At 55.2% G+C, this 20,125-nt stretch overlaps 1 protein-coding gene across 1 annotated transcript; it reads right to left on the bottom strand.

Moving 5' to 3' along the window:
* Window positions 1–238: 238 nt before the first annotated feature.
* ZNRF1 (zinc and ring finger 1) lies at window positions 239–19,946 on the bottom strand. Its single transcript, XM_061375835.1, has 5 exons — window positions 19,041–19,946; window positions 2,755–2,850; window positions 2,112–2,217; window positions 1,919–2,009; window positions 239–1,557 (listed from the first exon to the last, which is right to left on the bottom strand). Exons 1-4 carry the CDS (start codon window positions 19,483–19,485, stop codon window positions 1,952–1,954), a joined length of 705 nt encoding a protein of 234 aa, XP_061231819.1. The 5' UTR covers window positions 19,486–19,946; the 3' UTR covers window positions 239–1,557; window positions 1,919–1,951.
* Window positions 19,947–20,125: the final 179 nt, after the last annotated feature.

Genomic DNA, 20,125 nt, shown 5'->3' with positions numbered 1-20,125 from the left:
ATAAACTGCACTCACAGCCTCCATGCACTGTGATGTTTTTTGGGGGGACAGGACACCCAATCCCATCCTCAGGGGTTCCCTGCCCTAAGCAGTGCATACCCCTACGCTGGGGGACTGGTGGGGTCTCCCTTCCCAGTGCTGTGGGGCTCTGTGGGACTGAGAGCTGTCGAGGCTGTGTGGGAGAGGTGAAGACAGGGAAGGGGTGCCACCACATGCTTCACCAAGAAAGCCAGTGAAATAAAATAACAGTGACTATTTTATTGAACATTGTTTTAATACCATATCAAAACACCTTGACTAATGAAGGAAGCTCCCCCCAGGTTCTGAACTCGTTGAAGATTTTGTTTTTTTTCCCCCTTGTTTTTAATATATAAATACAGAAAGGTTTCCCGCAGGGGCACGGCCACCAGCAGGGGAGGTCTCACCGACAAAAACACACCCGCCGCGCTGGGAGGGACAGGGATGGGATAGGCTGGGATGGGATGGGGAGGTAACTGCCAGCAACCGGCTCCATCTTGGCAGCTCTGGCAAAGCCACCCCCGTGGCCAGGGGTGGCTGGGGAGAGGCCCTCGGGGACCTCACCCGTCCCCTCCTCGCAAGGGTTTGACTCCAGGACGATGGCAAGGAGGAGTTTTGGCAAGAGGAGCCCGGAGAGGGGTGGCAGAGAGGCGGTGGGATGCTGCGGCTCTCCAGTCTCTGAGTGGTTATAGCTGAGTTAAAGAGTGACCAGTCTGTAAACATCACTGGGGCAGGGAAGCTCAAACCGAAGAACACGCCAGTCAACACGAAACTTCAGTTGTGGTTGGGTTGGGTTTTGTTTTTTCATTTTTTTTCTTCTTTTTTTACCATTTTCTCTTTTTTTTTTCTTCTTTTTTTTTCCCCTTTTTTTTTTGTTACTCATTGTAAACACTTTGATAGACAGACCCCTGCGGCTCGGCATGGGGGAGCACTGTCCCCGTTCCCAGTATGGGGCAGAGTCCCCATCTCACGCTGCTGGGCCCGGGATGGAGATCTCCAAAAGGGAGATGGAAAAAGAGGAGAAAATTCCTGTTGAGTCAGTGCAAAAACACCGAGCAGGGCCCGCGGGCAGATCCGGGCGGGAGGCTGCCGGTGAGGAATGCCTCATGCTCCGTTTGGCCAGCCGTTTTCCCCCAGCAGTTTCCCCTTTCATTTTGGGGTGAAAAGCCAAACATCATGGCAGGGTTTCAGCCAAGGCCCTCCCTGGCAGGCAGAGATCTCCTGGTGACCAGCGGCTGTGGAGGGGAGAGTGGGTTGCTCTGCTGGTCTCATACACGTCTTCTGGATGGTTCTTTATTTTAAATTGTTTCATTTAAAAAAACAGAACAAAACAAACAAACAAAAAAAAAGGCAAAAAAACCCCAACAAAACAAATCATAATAATAAAATAATAATAATAAAAAATCACTGTTGTCCCAAATGGGTTCAAGTTTCTGGGTTTTATTTTTTTGTCTTCTCGATGAATTTAAAGTCAGCCCAAAACTCCAGGCGAGGCAGGGAGGACGGGGAGAGGAGGTACAGCAGGTATAGCAAGGTGCCCTGCAAAGGCAGAGATGATCCCAGGTGAGAGCCATGGCCACCCTATCCCACTCCGACCCAACCCATCCTCCCCTTCTGGCCCAGGATTTAAAGCCATCACGGGAAAATCATAGAATCATAGAATCAACTGGGTTGGAAAGGACCTTTAAGATCATCAGATCATCATCACCCCAGCACTGCCAAGGCCACCACTAGTCCATGTCCCTGAGGACCTCATCCACACGGGTTTTGAACACTTCGAGGGATGGTGATTCCACCACTGCCCTGGGCAGCCTGTTCCAACGCCTGACCACCCTCTGGGAGAAGGAATTCCTTCCTTTCTAATACCCAGCCTAATCTGACCAGCCCACCACAGGCTCACCTTAGAGAGAGATCAGCAAGCATGCCCGGCAGGTCAATCAGAAGGATGCTCCGGGCAAGATCTGTTCACTTCAAACCATGAGTCTATACAGCTGCAGAAAGGAAAGCATGTCACCACTGTGCTGCTGAGCTGCAGGCTGTCCCCTTAGCCCCCTGCCACCCCCCGGCTGTGTCCCCTGGTCCCCGTGCGGTACCTTTTGTGATAGATGCAGAGGCAGGGCAGCCTGGCTATCGTATCCCCCTGCAGCAGCTCCTCCAGACAGATCACGCACTCGCCAGCATCCTTGGTCAGCACGTCATCTAGGAGGGGACGAGAGGGCAGTGGTGAGACATTGTCCACTGCAGCAGCTTTCCCATTCCTGGGATGCAGGGGAGCCCACGGCCAACTCTGCGGAGGCAGCCAGGATGGGGCTTCCAAAGAGCACCATGGAGTAGCGAGTGAGCATCAAGATGATGGGAGATGCAGGAGCAGTGCTCAGCCCCGTAAGCTTCCCTGCCAGTGAGGAGTGGAGGAAAGCAACCACGCTTCCAAGTGCCAGCCCAGGAGGACACACAACCCCTACGGCAGGCAGGATACCTGGCCACGATGGGTCCCTCTGGCCGCAGCACTCTGCAATGTGGGGAGGGGCCTGTGTCCCAAAGGCACAAGCAGCGAGGCTTAGCCATGCCGGGGGAGCAGAGCTGAGCAGGGCTGTGAGCTGCACCATCCCACTGGAGCCCAGCCCTTTGGCAAGCCTAGCCGAGCTGCCTGCCCATGCAGCCTGCAGTGTTTCCAGCCTGCCCAGAGCCATCCCAAGCCAGCAGGACACTGTGTCCGCTGCGCAGCCTGGCCCTTACCATTGTAGGAGAGGCGAGGTTTGCTCAGACACATGATAAAGTGCATTTCCATCTCGTCAGAAGCCACCGATTTGGAGCAAATGGGGCACTTGAAACCTGGAGGGAGAGCAGAGAGAAGAGCCCTTAGTGAGGGAAACAGAAGGATCCATCCCACATCCCGCATCCCGGCAGCGGGCAGCCCCTCACCTGCTGCCTGCATGGTGGCACTGACCCCACGCAGTGTCTGTGGGGCACCCACTCATCCTGTGCCAGCCACCAGCAGTGCCAGCATGGGGGACAGCCACCCGAGCAAGGGGACAGCCGCCTGAGAAAGGGGACAGCTGCCCGTCCCTGTGCCTGCTGCGCAGAGGGCACAAGGAGTGTGCCAAGGCAGAGCACACGTGGGCATCAGCTGCTGCCGGGCCTTAAAGGGCGAGGAGCAGCCAGGGGCATGAAGCACCCACAGCTGGCAAGGGCAGGGGCACGTCTCTGTGCCTGGATAATGATGTCCCTGCTGCCACAGCGAGCCAGGAGAGCTGCAAGGAAGGAGGTTTTGCTGTAGCGCTGCAGCAGAGCACTGACAGGCTGGAGCCATGAGACCACACTGCTGCTTTATCCAGCTTCTGGCAGGAGTGAGGTGAGTGCTCACCCCTCCAATGCCAGGCACCAGCTCCAGGAGCAAGAGACCCTGCGGGCTTGACATCCCAGCCTGGCTTTGGCCCTGCCTGGTGACTTGCACTTTTGGATGAAGCTGGCCAGATCTGCTCTGCATCCTTACTTGGGCATGAGGATGGAGCCTGGCTCGTGCCAGGGTATCCCACTGGTGCCACCACAAGCTCGAGCCACACAGACTGCCATGGCATCGTCCCCAGCGCTGCTGAGCCAGGCTGCCCCAAACCCAGGTTTACTAAACCCCAAACTCACAGGGAGCAAAACCCCACCCAGCCCTGCAGGTCACCCACCCAGGACTCCTGCTGTCCCACTGCTCCAGGCCATGCAGCTTGTCACTGCCCAGCACAGCAGAGCTCGAGCTGCTGCAGCCAAACGTGTGTGCCACCGCTGCCACCATGGCTTTGCACCAGAATATCTATCAATTCCCTGCCTGCAGAGAGGGAGAAGGTAATTTAAGGACCTGTCTTCTAAAAGCAGATCAGGTTTGACTGCAGCGCTGCTTAAGAGCTTTCTTCATATATATGCAAGGCTGCTCAGGAAAGGAGAGGAACATACACAAATTATCTAAGGATGAATCAGGTTCTTGTTTGCCATCACGTGGATGTGGCGAGTGTTTATTTTCTGCTTCTTGGAAGGGAGAAAGTGTGGGTGGCTTTAAGGGTGGCTTTAAGGGTAGGCAGCTCAGACCTCTACCATGCAAACAGCCAGGATAATTGGTCTCATTATTAGCACTGATAAACACAGATTACTTCCCAGCTTCCTGGATGAAAGGCTAGGACATGGATGCTGGCTCCTACTCCTCCAGAGGATGGCTATTCCCAGGGAGGGCACAGCAAGGATGGAAGTCACAGATAGCAGGGGGCTGGCTCTACAGGGACCTGCTAAGACAGGGAGCCCCCCCAGCAGGGTGTCACTGCAGGGACACATATTCGCTGGGGGGTTTCTGCTGTGAGTCCAGTCTTGTTTGCACCACAGCCATGCCGGCAGCCGGAGTCACTGGGGCAGCAGCCCCAACCTGCCTCACCCTCTCCAGCCTAATTTTACTCCTGACTGGTTTATACCTTGTGGCAGCAGTGCCCATTAGCTGAAATAGTTGGGTTTTTTCCTCCTCCCAAGTGTTTATCTGCCTGGTGTATTTATAGAGTGGGCTCAGATGGCCTCCCAGCCTGCCTCCTGCAAGACCCAACCAGCCTCCCCTTGTGAGACACCTTTCCTGTCACCCAGCTCCCCTGGCAGCCAGCCTGTCCCTGGCTGAACCCATCCTGGTCGAAGGAGGATGGTCTCCCAGCGCTGGGAACGCCCTGGGGCCTGGTTCCCAGTGGCAAGCCCCTGGCACAGGGCAGCTGTGAACAGCTTCCTTTGGGAAAGGTGTTCCAGCTGCCAGCTTGGTGTCAGGACAAGGCATTTGCAGAGGTGAGGTACTGTCCCCCGTGCACCACATGGGAAGACCTCGTTTTCTCCGCCCACCCCCCTTTTTTTTCTGTGCCAATGTGTTATTTTAAACAGCTGCCCCAGATCTACCGGCTTTGGCAGCATCCAAAGGGATCCAGTGAGATGCACAACCGGGGCAAAGGGAGAGGGTCCTGGATGAAACCACCCAGCCCAGGGCATGAAGCAGCCGGAGCCAGGCAAAGAGCAGGGCCCTTCACAGGCTCTGGTGAGTGCTGTTGCTGTGTCTCCAGGCCTCTCTGCTGGCTGGGGTAGTTTTAGCACAGTTATAAATAGCCAGCATGAACACCCATCACGCTCCTTGCTGCTCTCAGGGCAGCTGGCGGGGAACAGAGACCCCCAGCACCACCACAGCCCTGTGAAAAGGACGTGGGGACACTGCAGACAGAGGGGTTTGGGCACAAACCCCAGCACATGTGTGACATGCTCCACACAAGGATGCTGGCTGCTGCATGGGTCTGGGGGCTGAGCCAAGTGCACACTTTCCTGGCTCCGTATTTCACAAGATGGGGTTGGAGATGGGGATGAGAATGCAGTTCTTGGGCCTGAGCAGGAGTGAGGAGCCAGCGGGGAAGGTTCCCGGGCCCAGGGGACACCCTGCACCCCAGCTGTCGGCACAAGTATTTGGCATTACAAAAGCAACTGCTTGAATTCCCCTTTCAGTGGAGCACAGGGAAAGGGAAGGCAGGGAAGGGGTCAGGCTCCCTCATCCCTTCTCCGGGTGACCTCTGGGAAAATGCTGTAGATGGAAAACCCAGTGGGGCCAGGGGGCACCTGACGGTGGAGCCCAGCACCTTGGAGCATCCCTCTATGGCTCAGGCAGGCACTGGGGCCCAGGGCTGTTCCTGCAGATGAAAGGGCTGCTCCCCACACAGACGGTCCTCCTCCAGGCCATGGGGATTTTCCACGGTCCCCAAAATCCCTGTTAATTTATCCTGCCTAAGCTGCCAGCCCAAGCGACGCAGGAGATTACATTTTGACAGCTGCTCATGGAAAATTCAGCTCTCTCCCTCCTCCTCGAGCCCTTTCCACCCTCCTCCCACATGCCTGAAAAAGAAAGGAAAGAGAGGAAGGGCCCAACTATTTCTCCTCACTTGGGCCTCCCACATACATGGGGAGGCTTAAGGATGCTCCTGGGAAAGGCCTTCCTCCTTCCCAACGCACCCTGGGCAGCTGGCGATGCTCTTGCCTGCGGCACATTAAACCCGAAGCTGGCACAATGACCACATGTCACAGAGACGTGCAGGCAGGAATCAGCTCTCGCCAGGAGCCAGTGAGGAAGACGAGGGTGCTGTGGGAAATGGGCTGGCCCAGAAAGGCAGGTTCAGATCCAGGCGTGGCCTCTCATATCCTGCAGGAGACTGAGAAAGGCAAGGGCTTTCCAGGGCTTCGAGACACCGCTTGGCAGGTGATCTCATCTCTCTGATGGCTCGGTCTAGAAACTGGGAGCAAGCAGTGCTGGTGCTCCCCAGGGGCTACTGCCCTCTCAGTATTTTTAGGAAGGCTACATGGTTAATTTTAGAGACATGGGTGAAGCAGAGCTGGGAACCTCTGAAAACCCACAGCAGATCCTATGCAAGCTGAAAAAGCGCTGTGGTTAACCCTCAAGTGCCAAAAGCACTGCCACGCAGGCTGCCGTGGTAGGGTTGACACCTTTCCAACCCACCTGTAATCATCGCAAACACAGCTGGGACAGGAAATTCCCATCACTTGTCTCTACAAGTGATGCCCACAGCAACCTGTGCAGCCTGGGGAAGCCACTGAGCACAACAGAGTCAATCACACCACATCCTGCAAGTGGAAGTGGCTGCTCCCCTTGGGGATGGCCTAGATGGCATCCACAGGAGCTGCAAACACTTCCCTGACGACTGAGAAAGGCACATGCCATGTCCACATTCACTCATTAACCCCCCTGCTAACTTGGTCTGCCTGCAGACAGCTTATTTCCAGGCTACAAGGCCACCAGGAGATGTGTCATCACTCCAGCAGCAGGATACCTTGGTTCTGTCACTAGCAGATGGCTGAAACACAGGGAGCAGCATCTCCAGCAATGGGAGGAAGATGCTGGTGGGGGATGATGTGCTCTGAAGGCAGGGGAAAGCAGCAGCTCAGGCACAAGCAACCCATCCCATACAGAGTATTGTTCAAAGGCATCCCCAGCAGTGGGATAAACCAGAAGTCCTCTGTATAGCAGTATCCCCAGAACATGCCCATCCCAGGAGGGGTCCTTCCATCTGTGCCCACCACCCCAAGGGACAACCTGAGTACCAGAGAGCTCAGAGATAAGCCCCAGGCAGCCTTATGTCCATGCAAGTTCTGGAAACCTCAGCTGCACCGCACATCTCAATGTCTCCAGAGGTACCTCTGGGCCCCTGGCCAAGAGAGCTGGCTTCCACCAGGTCAGGAAGTGTCTGAGCTCAAGATGAACACAGGGAATATATGGTTCAGGCATACAGTTGAAGCAGGGCCCTGGTGCCCCCTCTCCTTGCTGAGCAAACCCTGAGCATCCCAACTCCTCCTCCAAATCTTGACTATCCTAACTCTTTCTTGCAGCTTCCCCAGCAACACCAGTTGAACTGGCATCAGGCGGAAGATGGAAGAGATGGATCATCTTTAAAAAACCTGTGTTAGTGATTGCAGAGGAAGGAAAGACTGAAAAAACGTCTCTATGGGCCCAGTTGGTCAATCTGAATCAGAGAAGCATGTGGAATTGTGAGAGGTGAAGGGAGTCTGTCCCCTCCCCTTCCGTTACCCCTCGTGGGCTCCAGCACAGCCCCAGGAAGGAAGGGATCATGGAGTAGTTGTCCTCCTCACCAGCCAAGCAAAGGAAACCTGCAGAGCCAAGATACTCAGACCTCACATTTCCTGGAAAATAAATTAACTCCTTGTTTTTCTAAAGCAATTGTCACAGGAGTGCACACTGGGAGATGGCACATGGGGTGCACAGAGCTCATCTCCAGCACTTGGGTACCTCTGGTAGCTCAGGAGCTGCATGGGTGTCCTCTTCTGAGAGCATCACCCACCATGGTAGTGATGCGCTATCAGCCTCTGAGCTATGCAGCTGGTGATGCTGCCTTGCACTGGGGCAAAGAGCAGCTCGCAGCTGCACCAAGGACCTGTCCCACCAAGGACCATGCTCCCTCTGCCCATGAAGCGCTTGCATGGAGTGCCTGGAAGCCAGGACACCCAGCAGAATCAGGCCCAAACCCACCTCCCCTTGCGGAAGGAAACAGCATCAGCAGGGGAGATGCAGGAGCCAAAGCCCAACATGGCCCAGGGTGCCGGGTGAATGTGGTGGCAGTGCTGGGCTACTGTGCAGCATGAGGGTTGACACGAGCAGAGACACATGGGCAGGAAGAAGTAAAGCACCTAAGCAGCCTCAGTTGCCAGCTCTGGAAAAGGACCCTAGGAATGTCCTTTCTCCCAGTTCAAGGCTGCGTGGAGGTGGGAGAACATAAAGGTTGGCTCCAGGGTGGAAACAAACATCCTACTTTCCTGAGGATGGAAGGGAGGCAGGGCTGGGGGATGCCAGTGAGCCAACCCCTGATTATCAGCCAGGACTGGACATGTTTAGATGGCAGTGCTTGGAATGAAGCCCAATGGGCCTTGGCAGAGAAATGGTCCTGGTCCATCCCCATCTCCCCCCCCCCCATTTCTTTGCAGGCTGAGCCAGGAGAAAATAAATGTTTGTAAAGTGAAGCAGGCACCCCAAAAAGAAGCTGATTCTGCACAAGGCAAGGTTTTACAGTGTCTAAGACAAGCTGCCCTGACTCACAGTGGCTTCCTGGCAAAATCCCCATGCTGCAGGTATCTGCCACCAGGCTGGCAACCCACCAGCCAAGGGTGGCAGGGATGTGCCATGGACCATGAAGCTGGCCAAGGCCAGCACCACTCTAACACTTGAGGTTTTAGAGATGCCTCTGCCTGCTCCCACCCAACTCAAGCCACAGCGAGGAGATGCAGCAGCAATGAAAAGGCATCAGTGCTCCAGCTGGGATGCAGGGCAGGAAGTACGCAGGACATGGAGCAGAAGGTCTGGGTGGCACCATGTCGCAGCAGCTCAGGATTGCCTTGCTGCGAGCCAGGAGGCAGAGATATCTTATTTTATTGTATTTTTTTTTAAGCCAGCTGGCATCTTACGGAGGTGGTGGGAGAGGACGGGAAGGAGGAGAACAGATTGCAATACTGGGGCTAAGGAAAGCCCAAGTGCTGGGAACAGGCAGGAGACACAAGAGAGGGAACCCCATAGGGACATTTGCTCCAGTGCACCCAAAGCCATCAAGCCTCAGCAGATGGACACGCCAAAGCCTTTCAGGATAGCTCCAGCGTGGCCTGTAGTGTAGTACCCTATGGTACACATAGAAAGCATCTCCCTCCTATAGCCCAGGCTATGCTGCAGAATCAGTTCCCCCACATGTGGATGAGAGAAACAACTTCACCCTGCCTGCCAGTTCTACTTTACTGCAGAAACACTCCCCCACTTGCTGGGAACAGGCTTCATAAGGAAGAGTGTGTAGCCCAAAGCTAATTTTAGCATCCCAGTGAACAGCAAAGTTAAGCAGAGGGGTCCTGGGCAACAGCCCAGCAAAGGCATTAACACCTTAGACTCCTGATATCGGGCTGCAGGGCTTGAATTTACTGAGCTTCAAGCTCATTCAGGGCTCCTGCTAGTCACAAAACCAGCCTGAGGCCATCTCATGGCACACAAGAGCAGCAGGGATGTCCCAGCACTGCTTTCCTACCTCTCAAGGGAGGCTCCAGGTTTCAAATTCACTGCCCAAAGAGGAGAGGGATCCTGCAGGCACACTGGGAATTTCCAAGGGGTTTGCCTGTGCACCTGCTTTTTCTCTCCTGACTCTTTTTTGCACAAAGGAGGAAGCCCAACCACAAACCCTGCTTCAGGCAGCAATCATCTGCAAGATGCACAGAGACAACAGGGCCATGAGGAGGTCCTGGGTGCCCAAATGAAGGAGCACAGGGGATCTTCCAGCAGCAGAGTGGGATACAGAGACTCAGAAAGCGGAGCTGAAAGGAAGAGTTGGGATGCTTTGGCTGTGAGGGAGCAGCGAGGAAACGTCACGCGGGGACCAGGCATGAGTCACTCCTGACTAAGCCATTGCTGGGAGGCACCCATGGAGTCCCCACTGTGGGCTCCAGCTGCTGCTGAGCTGACAGAGGAACTCCTGCTTTCCCAAAGGCTCAAGTGCAAAAGCCTGACCTGAGCTACTCCCAAATGCAGCCGGATCTCGTGTGGGGTGATGCAGCAGCTCCCCAGCTCCCTCCCTCTGACCCATGGGTTTTTCCAAAGCAAAACACTCATGCCTTTATGCTGCCAAGGCTCTGCCTTGCCTCAGCTTCAGCTGATCTTGCTGGGGAGGACGAAGGGACACTCCAGAGACACCTGATGGATGACACGTCCTGGCTTTGTGATGCTGGCAGAGGGAGCAGAGCACAGCACTGATGGGAAGCGATCCCACCTGGCTCCTGGGACACCTCCTCCCTTGGCATCCCATGGCAGCACCTCCATGGCAAAGAGTCTCCTGTGGCACTTCATGCCTGGGCCATGCTGGCAGGTGTTACTGGGCAACTGCTTCTCATTACTGCAAGACCCATAACCCCTGGGGTGTGCCGGAAGCACAAAGCACTGCTATCCAGGGTAGAGAAAAGGCAATTTTTAATGTAACGGGCAGCAGAGACAAAATGCACACAGAGCTAGAACCACAGGCAGCACATGGCTGGGAAACGCCTATGGCCAGTTAACATTGGTTGCTCCTGCAGAAAGACACCATTGGGAAAAAGCCCTAGGGAGGAGCACACTGCAGAGCAAGCCCTAACCTCAGCTGCCCCTGGTGTGCGAGGAAGAGATGCATGGCAGAGAGCATCTCCCTATTGCTGAAGGATGCCCAGTGAATGCTCCCAGCTAACAGGACAGCAGGAAGGGAAAAGGCGGGATGTAGACCTGTAGGATGATCACACGCCTCTGCTGTGTGTGGTGCAGGAGAGGGATGCTCAATAGCACAAAGCTGACCAGCCAGTCATGAGCTCCCCTTCTCCAGCCACAGATGTACACCTATGCCAATTCCTGCTAGCAGAGGCAGGACAGGCGGCACACCATGCCACAGGGAGGAGTAACCCTGCATGGCTGTCCCATCTCTTCTGCTCCTGCTTCCCCTTTGTTTCAACATGTGCTACACTTGAACACAGGAAGGGATGAACTGTCCTGCAGCCAGTGGCTGCTGAAGCAGGAGGGAGATGGGGCTGCAGATGACAAAATCCCAGCTGTGGATTTCATGCTCTCTCTCCCCCAGGAGAAAGGAAAATCACCAATGCAACACCCAGGGGAGCACAGTGTACCCTCACTTCCAAAGCTGAGCAGGGCCTTGGAAAGCAGAGCTCCCAATGAAACACTCACCCGGGAGTGGCCACAGGGTGCTGTCTACTTCATATGGTGAGCAAAAAGAAATCAAACGTTTCTACAGCTGCCCTTGGAAGGGTAAGATCTACACAAACAGCAGACTTCCAGGGTTATGAAATCCATACTGCAATAAATAAGAGGACGGACAATAGCTCAAAGCAGCAAGATCCGGGTAGGGATAACCTGGAATGTCGAGGCAGCTCAGGGAGGGTGCTCAGCCTCATCCCATCCTGCTTGGCACCAGCTTAACAGACATCAGGCCCCAAAACTGACTTCAGTTCACACTGATTCAACCTCCCTGCAGACGGTAATCTAAGCCATCAATGCCCTCTCCTTCATTTCCCCCAGCCACAGATGTACAGGCCTTGGATGGATTGAAAGGTGGATCTAATTCCCCTGCAGCACTGCTGACAAAACGCAGCTCCACTGCCTCGCAGGGAGAGCTCCCAAATGGATAACTTCAACTACCCTCGCTGCAGGAGGAACTGTGGGTTTTCACTCACTGGTGACAAAGACTTCTCCAAAAAATCCAACCCCCCAAACGCCCACTATACCGAGCTGCATTGCAAAGAGTAGAGCCCCCGACACCACCACTGAGCTGCTGAGCTGTGATCAGAGAAGCCATGGAGAAAGCCAGAGGGAAAACGAAGTCTTCTGAGGCAGCAACAGGCAAAGAGGCACAGAGGATGTTGAAACTCCTTAAAGCCAGCAGCTCCAGAAAATAACATGCTGGACAGGGATGCAGGACAGGGGAAGCATCACTCAGTTCTCCTGCCTGCCTGCTGCTTTCCTTCTCTTGCATTGCAGGCAGCTGGCCTCTAAAAATATCCACTGTTGTCACGCCGTCCTGCCTGCTAGGGCCAGGAAACAGCTCTGAGCAGCTTTCAGAGCTATTCTTCATCTGTGCCGTTGTGTTTTCCTCACTAGGACCCATCCCAGCCCCATTTCTGTGCCTGCTAGGTGACAGTCTCTCAGGAACAACGGCCACAACACTCACCACAGCCTCAACGAGGTGGGAGGGCTCGCTGGGAACATACAGCCCTGGGGAATTTCTGCTAAAACTAGCAAAAGAGTAAATATTTCCACTGCATCTCTCTGCTCCTCTACAGAGCGCCACTAGACAGTTCCACAAGGTGCATGGTCTCATTTCCGTGCTGCTGACGGGAGGCCCACAGATGCACCAGTGTGCACAAGCACAGAGCCAGGAACTTCCCCACCCTGCTGCTGACATGGGCCAGAGCAGCTCAGCTCCATGGGGAAGGAGAGGAGCCAGCTCCACCTCGAGGTGCACTGCAGCTTCCCCAGCAGCACCCATCCCTGCCCACAGTCCCCTCCTCTGCCCGCAGCCTGGCAGGGCAGGAAACCTGCTGACAGTTGGGCTCTGCCCATGGGAAATGCTGTGCAGTGGCATGAGAAGAGGCCCCAGGCCAGCAGAGCTTCCTGCAGCTGCACCTCCTGACAGCCTCCCACCAGAAAGCTCTCAGGCAAAAGTGTTCAACCGAAGCAGCACCCGCAAGAAACAACAGGATCATTCCAGAGGTAGACCCATGCGCAGTGGATGCACCTGCATTTGGAAGCTGCCTGGTGGGACTGGTGCAGGGGAGACAGCTAAGGTCTAACTTCAACCACTCCTGCTCTCTCTGCAAGAAGAAATGGGTCTGCCTCCACAGAGAGAAGCTGCTTGTGTCCTGATGTACAGCCACACCAGAGCAGGCAGGTAGACTGCTCTGCATCAGGGCCTGCTGCTTTACAGTATCACTTGTGTAAATCACAGAATCCCAGACTGGTTTGGGCTGGAAGGGACCTTAAAACTCATCCAGTTCCAAGCCCCTGCCATGGGCAGGGACACCTTCCACTAGACCAGGTTGCTCCGAGACCCGTCCAAGCTGGAACACTGCCAGGGATGGGGCAGCCACAGCTTCTCTGGGCAACCTGTGCCAGGGCCTCAGCACCCACACAGGGAAGAACTTCTGCCTTATATCCAACCTAAATCTCCCCTGTTTAAGTTTGAACCCGTTGTCCCTTGTCCTATCATTGATTTAAATTTTCAAGGGAACCAGAAGAAAGCCAGGTCACATCAAAGCCAAATTATTCGACACATCTGGGATTTTGGTGTACCAGCAGCAGAGGTAATGTGATGTGCCTCATGGTTGCCCACCAGCTGCCTGGTGTGCCACAGAACTGGCCCCTGCAGAGGGAATTCATTCAAAGAGGTCTTTGCTGTTTGTCTGATTTGTCATACAGAGATTACATTGGGGAGAAAAAGGCTTTTTCTTTTTTTATCTCCCTCCAAAGTGGGTTTTTCTCCTGAAATCAATTTTTGTCACTTAGCAGCATTTTCCCATGACTCTCTAAAGCTCCTTTGGCCAGCACCAGCCTGGGTACCACTCCTCCACCAAAGATGTCTGCAGCTGATTGAGACTCTGGCCAGCAAATGAGAGAGAGGGAACACAGGAGCCCTAAGAGCACATTAATAAATAAGAGAAGTCTTTACGGTTATTCCAGTCGCTGAACAAATATCTCAGCAAAACAAACCAGCATGGGATAAACTTAAGTCATGGGCTGGGAAGACAACCCTGCCTGGGAAGTGGGTCAGCCCAGGGAGCACAAGAGCATCCCTCTCAGCTTCTCTGGAACACGTGTGCAGGCGGGGGAGAGGGCATCTGGCTCCCCTGAACTGATTTAAGCACAGGTTTAAGAGAGGAGTGAGCCCAGCCAAGCCATTAGCACCCACACCAATTAGCGCCTGGCTCCTAGGCAAGGCATACGAGAGATTTTGGAGAGCACTGGAGTCAAGACAGTGCAGCTCTTATTGCAGAGACCACAGATAACCGCCACCGGCTCCTCACACACAACACCAACGTTGACACAATTCATCTCCAGGCTGCAGGCCTAGTATGCACCAAAGCTGCCTTCTACTTCCCCATCTTTTGGTGTTCAGTACTTTGTTTTACCAAGGCTGCCTCTTGCCTAGGGTGTATGCTGCCCTGAAGCTGGCTCAGAGATGGCTGAAGTGGAGGAGTAACCCTTCCAGATCCAAGGAGTCCAATAGCTGAGTATCACCAGCCTGGGGAGTCATCAAGACCACTTCCAAACAGTGGCTTCAAACAGGCTAAGAAAACTGGGGCTGTTCAGCCTGGAGAAGAAAAGGCTGCTTGGAGACTTTGTAGCAGCCTTCCAGTATCTGAAGGGGGCCTATAAGGATGCTGGAGAGTAATTCTTCATCAGGGAGTGTAGTGATAGGACTAGGGGTGATGGGCTCAAACTTAAACAAGGGAGATTTAGGTTAGATCTAAGGAAGAAATTATTCACTGTGAGGGTGGTGAGGTCCTGGCACAACTGCCCAAGGAAGTTGTGGCTGCTCCATCCCTGGCAGGGTTCAAAGCCAGTTTGGGTGGGGCTTGGAGCAACCTGGTCTAGTGTGAGGTGTCCCTGCCCATGGCAGGGGGTTGGAACTAGATAATCTTAAGATACTTTCTAACCCTAATCATTCTGTGATTCTATGATCCACAGGCCTGGCAATGTTGTGGGTACCTGACCCAGCTGAAAGGCAATCACCAGCACCAAACCCACAGAAAGATGGCTTAAGGACAGCCTTCTTTGGAAATTTCCTCTGTGAAAAATAGATTCATTAATGGCAAGTTTCTGCAGAACCTGGGATGCCCTTTCCCTGGCCTAGCACCTGTAAGAGAGGAGGGAAGCACAATACAATATCTGCGTGTTGAAAACTTGGTATCAGGAAAATCAGCTGAAAGTGGACCTGCTGACTAGCCAGCTAGAATTAAGGCTTCTGGTTTTGGTGGAGACCACAATGGCAGGACTCGCTCAGGAGTGAGTACTGTCAAGTCAGAAAAGGCTCAGGACTTGAAGCTGTCAGAGTAGAACAGGGGTACACCACAGACATGGGTACTGGATACCACAGTAACCAGCCAGGCAGAGAGACCAAGGCTTCCCAGCGCTGGTATTCACACAGACCTTCACCTCATTCTCCAACAAGTGACCCCTATTTCACATCCCTTATTAAAGAGCACTTCCAGCTTGTTTCACTCTCTAAAGCTGCCTGGAGAAGGACACAGCCCAGCAGCCATGCTGCAATCTCTGTGCCAGCCACTCTTCCCTCTCCCTCAGGGTGGGTCCTCCTGCTCTGAGCAAGGCACTGCTGAGAACACAGCAGCTCCCTTGGCAAAGGAGACCTCCTGACCTTGCTGCTGCCAGCATCCAGGACAAACAGCTTGTTTTGCCAGTGCATGGAAAGCTTGTGACATTACTGATAGCACAGAAAGATGGCATTTCCCTTAGCTAGCCAGCAGAAAAGGAGATACAGATTTATTAGAACTTCAAACAAGGGCTTTGGGTGATGAGGGAGAATTCCAGATAAACTTTAAGCTATTTACAGCCTCTGCAAACTCCCAGAGATCCTCTGATGAAGATGAGTAACATGAGTGATACCAAGAGAACCACACAAAGCTGGAGACATGCAGCATTAAACCACACGCCTCCTTTTTCTCCCTTCTTCCTGCTAGCCTCAGCTTTGCTGAGAAGTCCTAATGGTCATGAAGCTACAGAGATGGGGTCAAGCGCAACAGGCAAACTCCAAAGTTGCCAAAGCTGTTTTGTCATCTTCCACCCATGTAAGCCAGGAAGCAGATCTCAAACCCTGGGTAGTCAGGGAAATCCCAGAGCAGTTCTGGGTGGTGCTGGAGCAGTTGCACTGCTCACGTGGATCCAGGCATGCCTGGGAAAATCCCCATCAGGAAATGGGATATGCATACTCAGTGAGGTGCTGTTGCCTCAGCGGAGGGACAAGTTCCACCACAAGGTCAGAGCTCCCTCACTTACCCCATTTAAAACACCCATTTAGGCTTTGCTATTCCTAAGAGCAGCAGCTCTCCATCCCTGACCCTGGAAGGCCTCCAGTACAGAACTGCTTCTGCTGTCCCTGCACCCCAGCAGCTGTGGCAGAGCCTGGAGGATTCAGCAGTGGGCTCTTCTTGCTGACCGTCATGACACACAGCACCCTACAGTGGTGCTGCAGCACATGCTGGCCCTAGGGACCACTTCCCAACATCCATCGGCACAGGCCTCTCCTCCATGCCTGGCTCTTCTGCAAGCCTTCCACGGCCGAGTGGGGAAAGGAGTCAAGATCGGTCAAGGAAAAGAGCTCAAGCCCACCCCAGCTCACCCCTGAGGGTTCTTGCTGGTGGGCCCAGCACCACAGATAAAGGGAGCAGTGAGGTGCCCAGCCTATCTGCATGCTCCTCTTATCACAGGCATGTTGCTGTAACAACAGCACCTTATCACTGGCATTAAGCCAGGGCTCCTTGCTGTCCCACCTGGGTCCCTGCAGAGCCCGGGCTGCACTTTGAGGCTCCTGGCTCTACCCCGAAACTCAAGTACTCCTGGAAAAGCAAGCTCATGAGCACAACCTCCCCCATGTGCCAAGATCAGCACTGTCTGGGTCTCCAGCTTGTGCAGAGGTAGGGCAGGCAGGGCAAGGACCAACTCTCCAGACCTCTTAGCCACAGTCTGGGAGAACTCCTCTCCTGAGGCAGTACAGCAATGTGGGCAGACCCCCGCGATCACAAGGCACACATCCTGCTGAGTGGGTTTGGTGTGTCAACGGGTCCCCTAATCCCCACACCCCTGAGTCATCCTTCAAAGGAGAAGAGACAATCAGGCACAGCAATGTCAAAGCTCCTCTCCTCTTACTGGAGTGCTGCTGCTTCAGCACTTTCCAGTGGCTAATGGAGTGGCTCCACACCATGAGAGAAGCAGATCGATGGGGAAGCAAGGTGGGGAGAAGCAAGTAGCTCCTGCCTGCCCTGCTGTAGGTTAACCAGCTGCAACAGGAGATTAGCAGGAATGTTAGCAATCTTGAGGTGGCTTACTTCCTCTTCCTTTCAGCCTCCAAATCCTCCATTAACTTCTTACACTGAGAGGAAGAACGCAAAAGTCTAACGAGCTCCAACAAGTTTTCAGGATGGTTTTTAAGCATCCTCGTTCCTTTTGCTATTAATTAGCAATGAGGAAGAACCATCACCAGGATACACTTCAGCACAGACTGAACTGCTTTCACTGCTGCTTCAGCACAACTCACTCTCAGAGGGCCTCAAAAGAGGCACCAGAGAAACCCAGTTCCTGCAGCACCTCCCACAGCTTTTGCTGCAGTCTTCCAAGGACATTGGCTTTAACTTAGCAGCATTGTACTAACCTGAGCAGCCAGAAAAAGCTTACTCCATTTTGCAGCTGGTTTATTTTTATGAACAGGTCTTTGCCTCTCAGCATTGCAGCTTGAAAACTGTCATATAATGTAACTGATACTCTCTAACTGAGCACCTCTAAGCGCAGATTAGCCCCAGGGTGTTTCTGCAATGGAACACTCCTCGCTCCAGCTCCAGGCGCAGCAAAAGGCCTCATGGCACTTGTTCACGCAGAGGTTTGTGAAATAGCTGCAAGGATGCTGTGCCTTAGTTTCTGTCTGTGCTTAAAACCCAGAGCAGCAGCACGGTCTGCACAAGGCCATGGAGCAAGAAAGTTTGCGGAAGCAGTTGGTCTCACATGCCAGTCAGCCCTCTCCGTCTGCCAGGGAGGACTGCAAGCACCCAGCTCAGCTCAGGGTGTTTTGCCACTGAGGATGCAATGCAAGACATACAGCTTTCACCTAACTGAGAAGAGTTGCCCCTGGAGACTGGGTAAATGGGAAAAAACCCAAGATGGAAGGAGGAAAATGGACCCCTCAAGCCTTGTTTTGCACTTTGTTATTGTCCACTGCTTCAGTTTCAATCCTTTCTGAAAATGAGGCATTGTCCCAAACTGTATTATGAAATTCCCAGACAACGTCATGTAAGGAGAACACTTACAGCGCTTACAAAGGGGACGGGTGGGAGAGAAATCCCAGACTATTCCAGGAAACACAAGGAGACATCCCTGAAATGACTTCCCTCCTAGCCATGATGAGAAGGGAGGACCTCCCATCTCACTCCCTGTACCCAGCCAAAACTAGGTCAGTGACACAGCCCTGCTCACAGCCAGAGCTCCTCTCCAGACACCAGGACCCACAGAAGGGTCCAGCCAGGAGGGTGAAGATGGGGGCAACCGTTCCCCTCCCTCAGCCTGACATGTTTCCTGCAAGAGAGCCTAGCTGGCTCCCCAGCCCTCCTAAAGAGGCAGGCAGTTCCTCCTCTGCTTCCTTCACAGCATCACAACGGTGCCAGCTGGCTTCAATGAGAAAACCCGCTTTGGCCTCTACCCGGCCCTTTATCAGAAGAAACAAAGGGGAAGAAAATCCCACACATCGCATTCAAAGGCTTCCTCTGCCCTTTTCCCAGTTTCTAATGCATGGCAACAGTTATACCCGAGCAGCACCTGCAAGCACCTTCAGTAGAGGCATCAGGAGCTTGGTTTGGTCTTCAAAAACCCAGTGCTCCAGCTAAAGCACCCTCAGACCACTTTCCCCCAAGTCGAAGGAAGGGGGATACGTGTCTGCCACACCTACCACTTCACATCCCACAGTCAAACCACCTCCCTTACAGAAAGCCTCCTGTCTTCACAGCCCCTTCCTCCCTTGACCTTGACACAAACGCCATCCCTAATACCAGGAAAGGGATGGAGGTCTTTCCTTCAGGCTTAGCCCAAGGGGGGTTGAGCAGCCAGCCAAGCAAAGGGCAGCCCCCTCACAACCCATTCCTGGGCAAATCATGCCCACCACTGCATCAGGGCTCCCATGGACGGAGTGGAAGCTGTGGGGAGGTTCCGGGGAGCCGGCACTCACCGCTGTGCGAGCTGAACCACCGCGGTGCGATGTGGAGGGGCAGCGCGTCGGCCAGCGAGGCCCTGGCGCCCAGGTACAGCATCCCGTCTCTATGGTGACCGCCTCCCGTCTCCTGGTAACCGTTGCCATGGGCGTACGTGGAGTCGGAGCCTGGACCGCCACCGCCGCCCGGGGCCCGCTCGGCCTCTTCTGCCGCCCGCGCCGCCGCTGCGTACAGCCCGAAGGGGACGGCGCCGGCCGCTGCGGGGTCCATGCCCATACCGGCCACCGAGCTGACGGAGCGGCTGCGCAGTCCCATGGCGCCACCGCCGCCGCCGCCCGCCCGGTAATGGCCGAAGGGGGGCGGCCCCCCCCCTCCTCCCGGCGGCGGCACGGCACTGTCATCCGTCGACACCCCCGGGAAGGGGCCCCGCGAACGGGCCGCCGTGCTCTGCTTGCCCCCCATATGGGCGCCGCAGGGCCGGAGGGAGCTGAGCGACAGCCCCCCGCGGGGAACGGGGCCGCGCCGCCCCCGGGAGGCGAGAGGGGGCGGAAGGAAGCGGGGGGGCGCGGGGAGCTACGGGCGAAAACCCATCCCCGCCCCAGGCATCCTCCCCGCGCCGGGCCCGCAAGGGCGAGGGCGCTCAGGGGCCGCCGCCGCCGCCGCCGTCACCGTCGGCGGGAACCGCCGAGGGCTCCGGGGCCGCGGAGGGGAGGAATGAGGATGGCCGGGATGGCGGGGGAAGGGAGGGAAGGGGAAGAGGGGAGGGTGGACGCCGGTCGGGTCGCTCCGCCCGCCTCGCTCCTGCCCGGGGCGCGGCCGAGCAGCCGGGCGACGATCAGCTGCGGCCCATGTGGCGGCGGGGGGCGGCGGGGGCGCGGGGCCCCACTCCGCTACGCTGCGCCGGCCACGGCCTCGCTGCCGGCCGCCGCCAGCCGCCTGGGTGCTCGGCGCCGCGCCGGAGACAATAGAGGCCGGCAGCACGCATGCTCCCGCCCCCAACCTCCCCCGCCCCCCGGCCCGCCGCCCTTAACCCCTGCGATGCTGCCGGACCCGCCGCCTGGGCTTGCGCTCGCCCCCGCAGCGGCCCTGGGGATCACGGAGA

This window comes from Neopsephotus bourkii, unplaced genomic scaffold, assembly GCF_033783945.1.
Source record: "Neopsephotus bourkii isolate Nb327-2 ecotype Australia unplaced genomic scaffold, CSIRO-AGI_Nbou_v1 NB_1678, whole genome shotgun sequence".
In the NCBI taxonomy this organism is placed as follows: domain Eukaryota; kingdom Metazoa; phylum Chordata; class Aves; order Psittaciformes; family Psittacidae; genus Neopsephotus; species Neopsephotus bourkii.
This window is presented reverse-complemented; position numbering and strand designations above follow the sequence as displayed.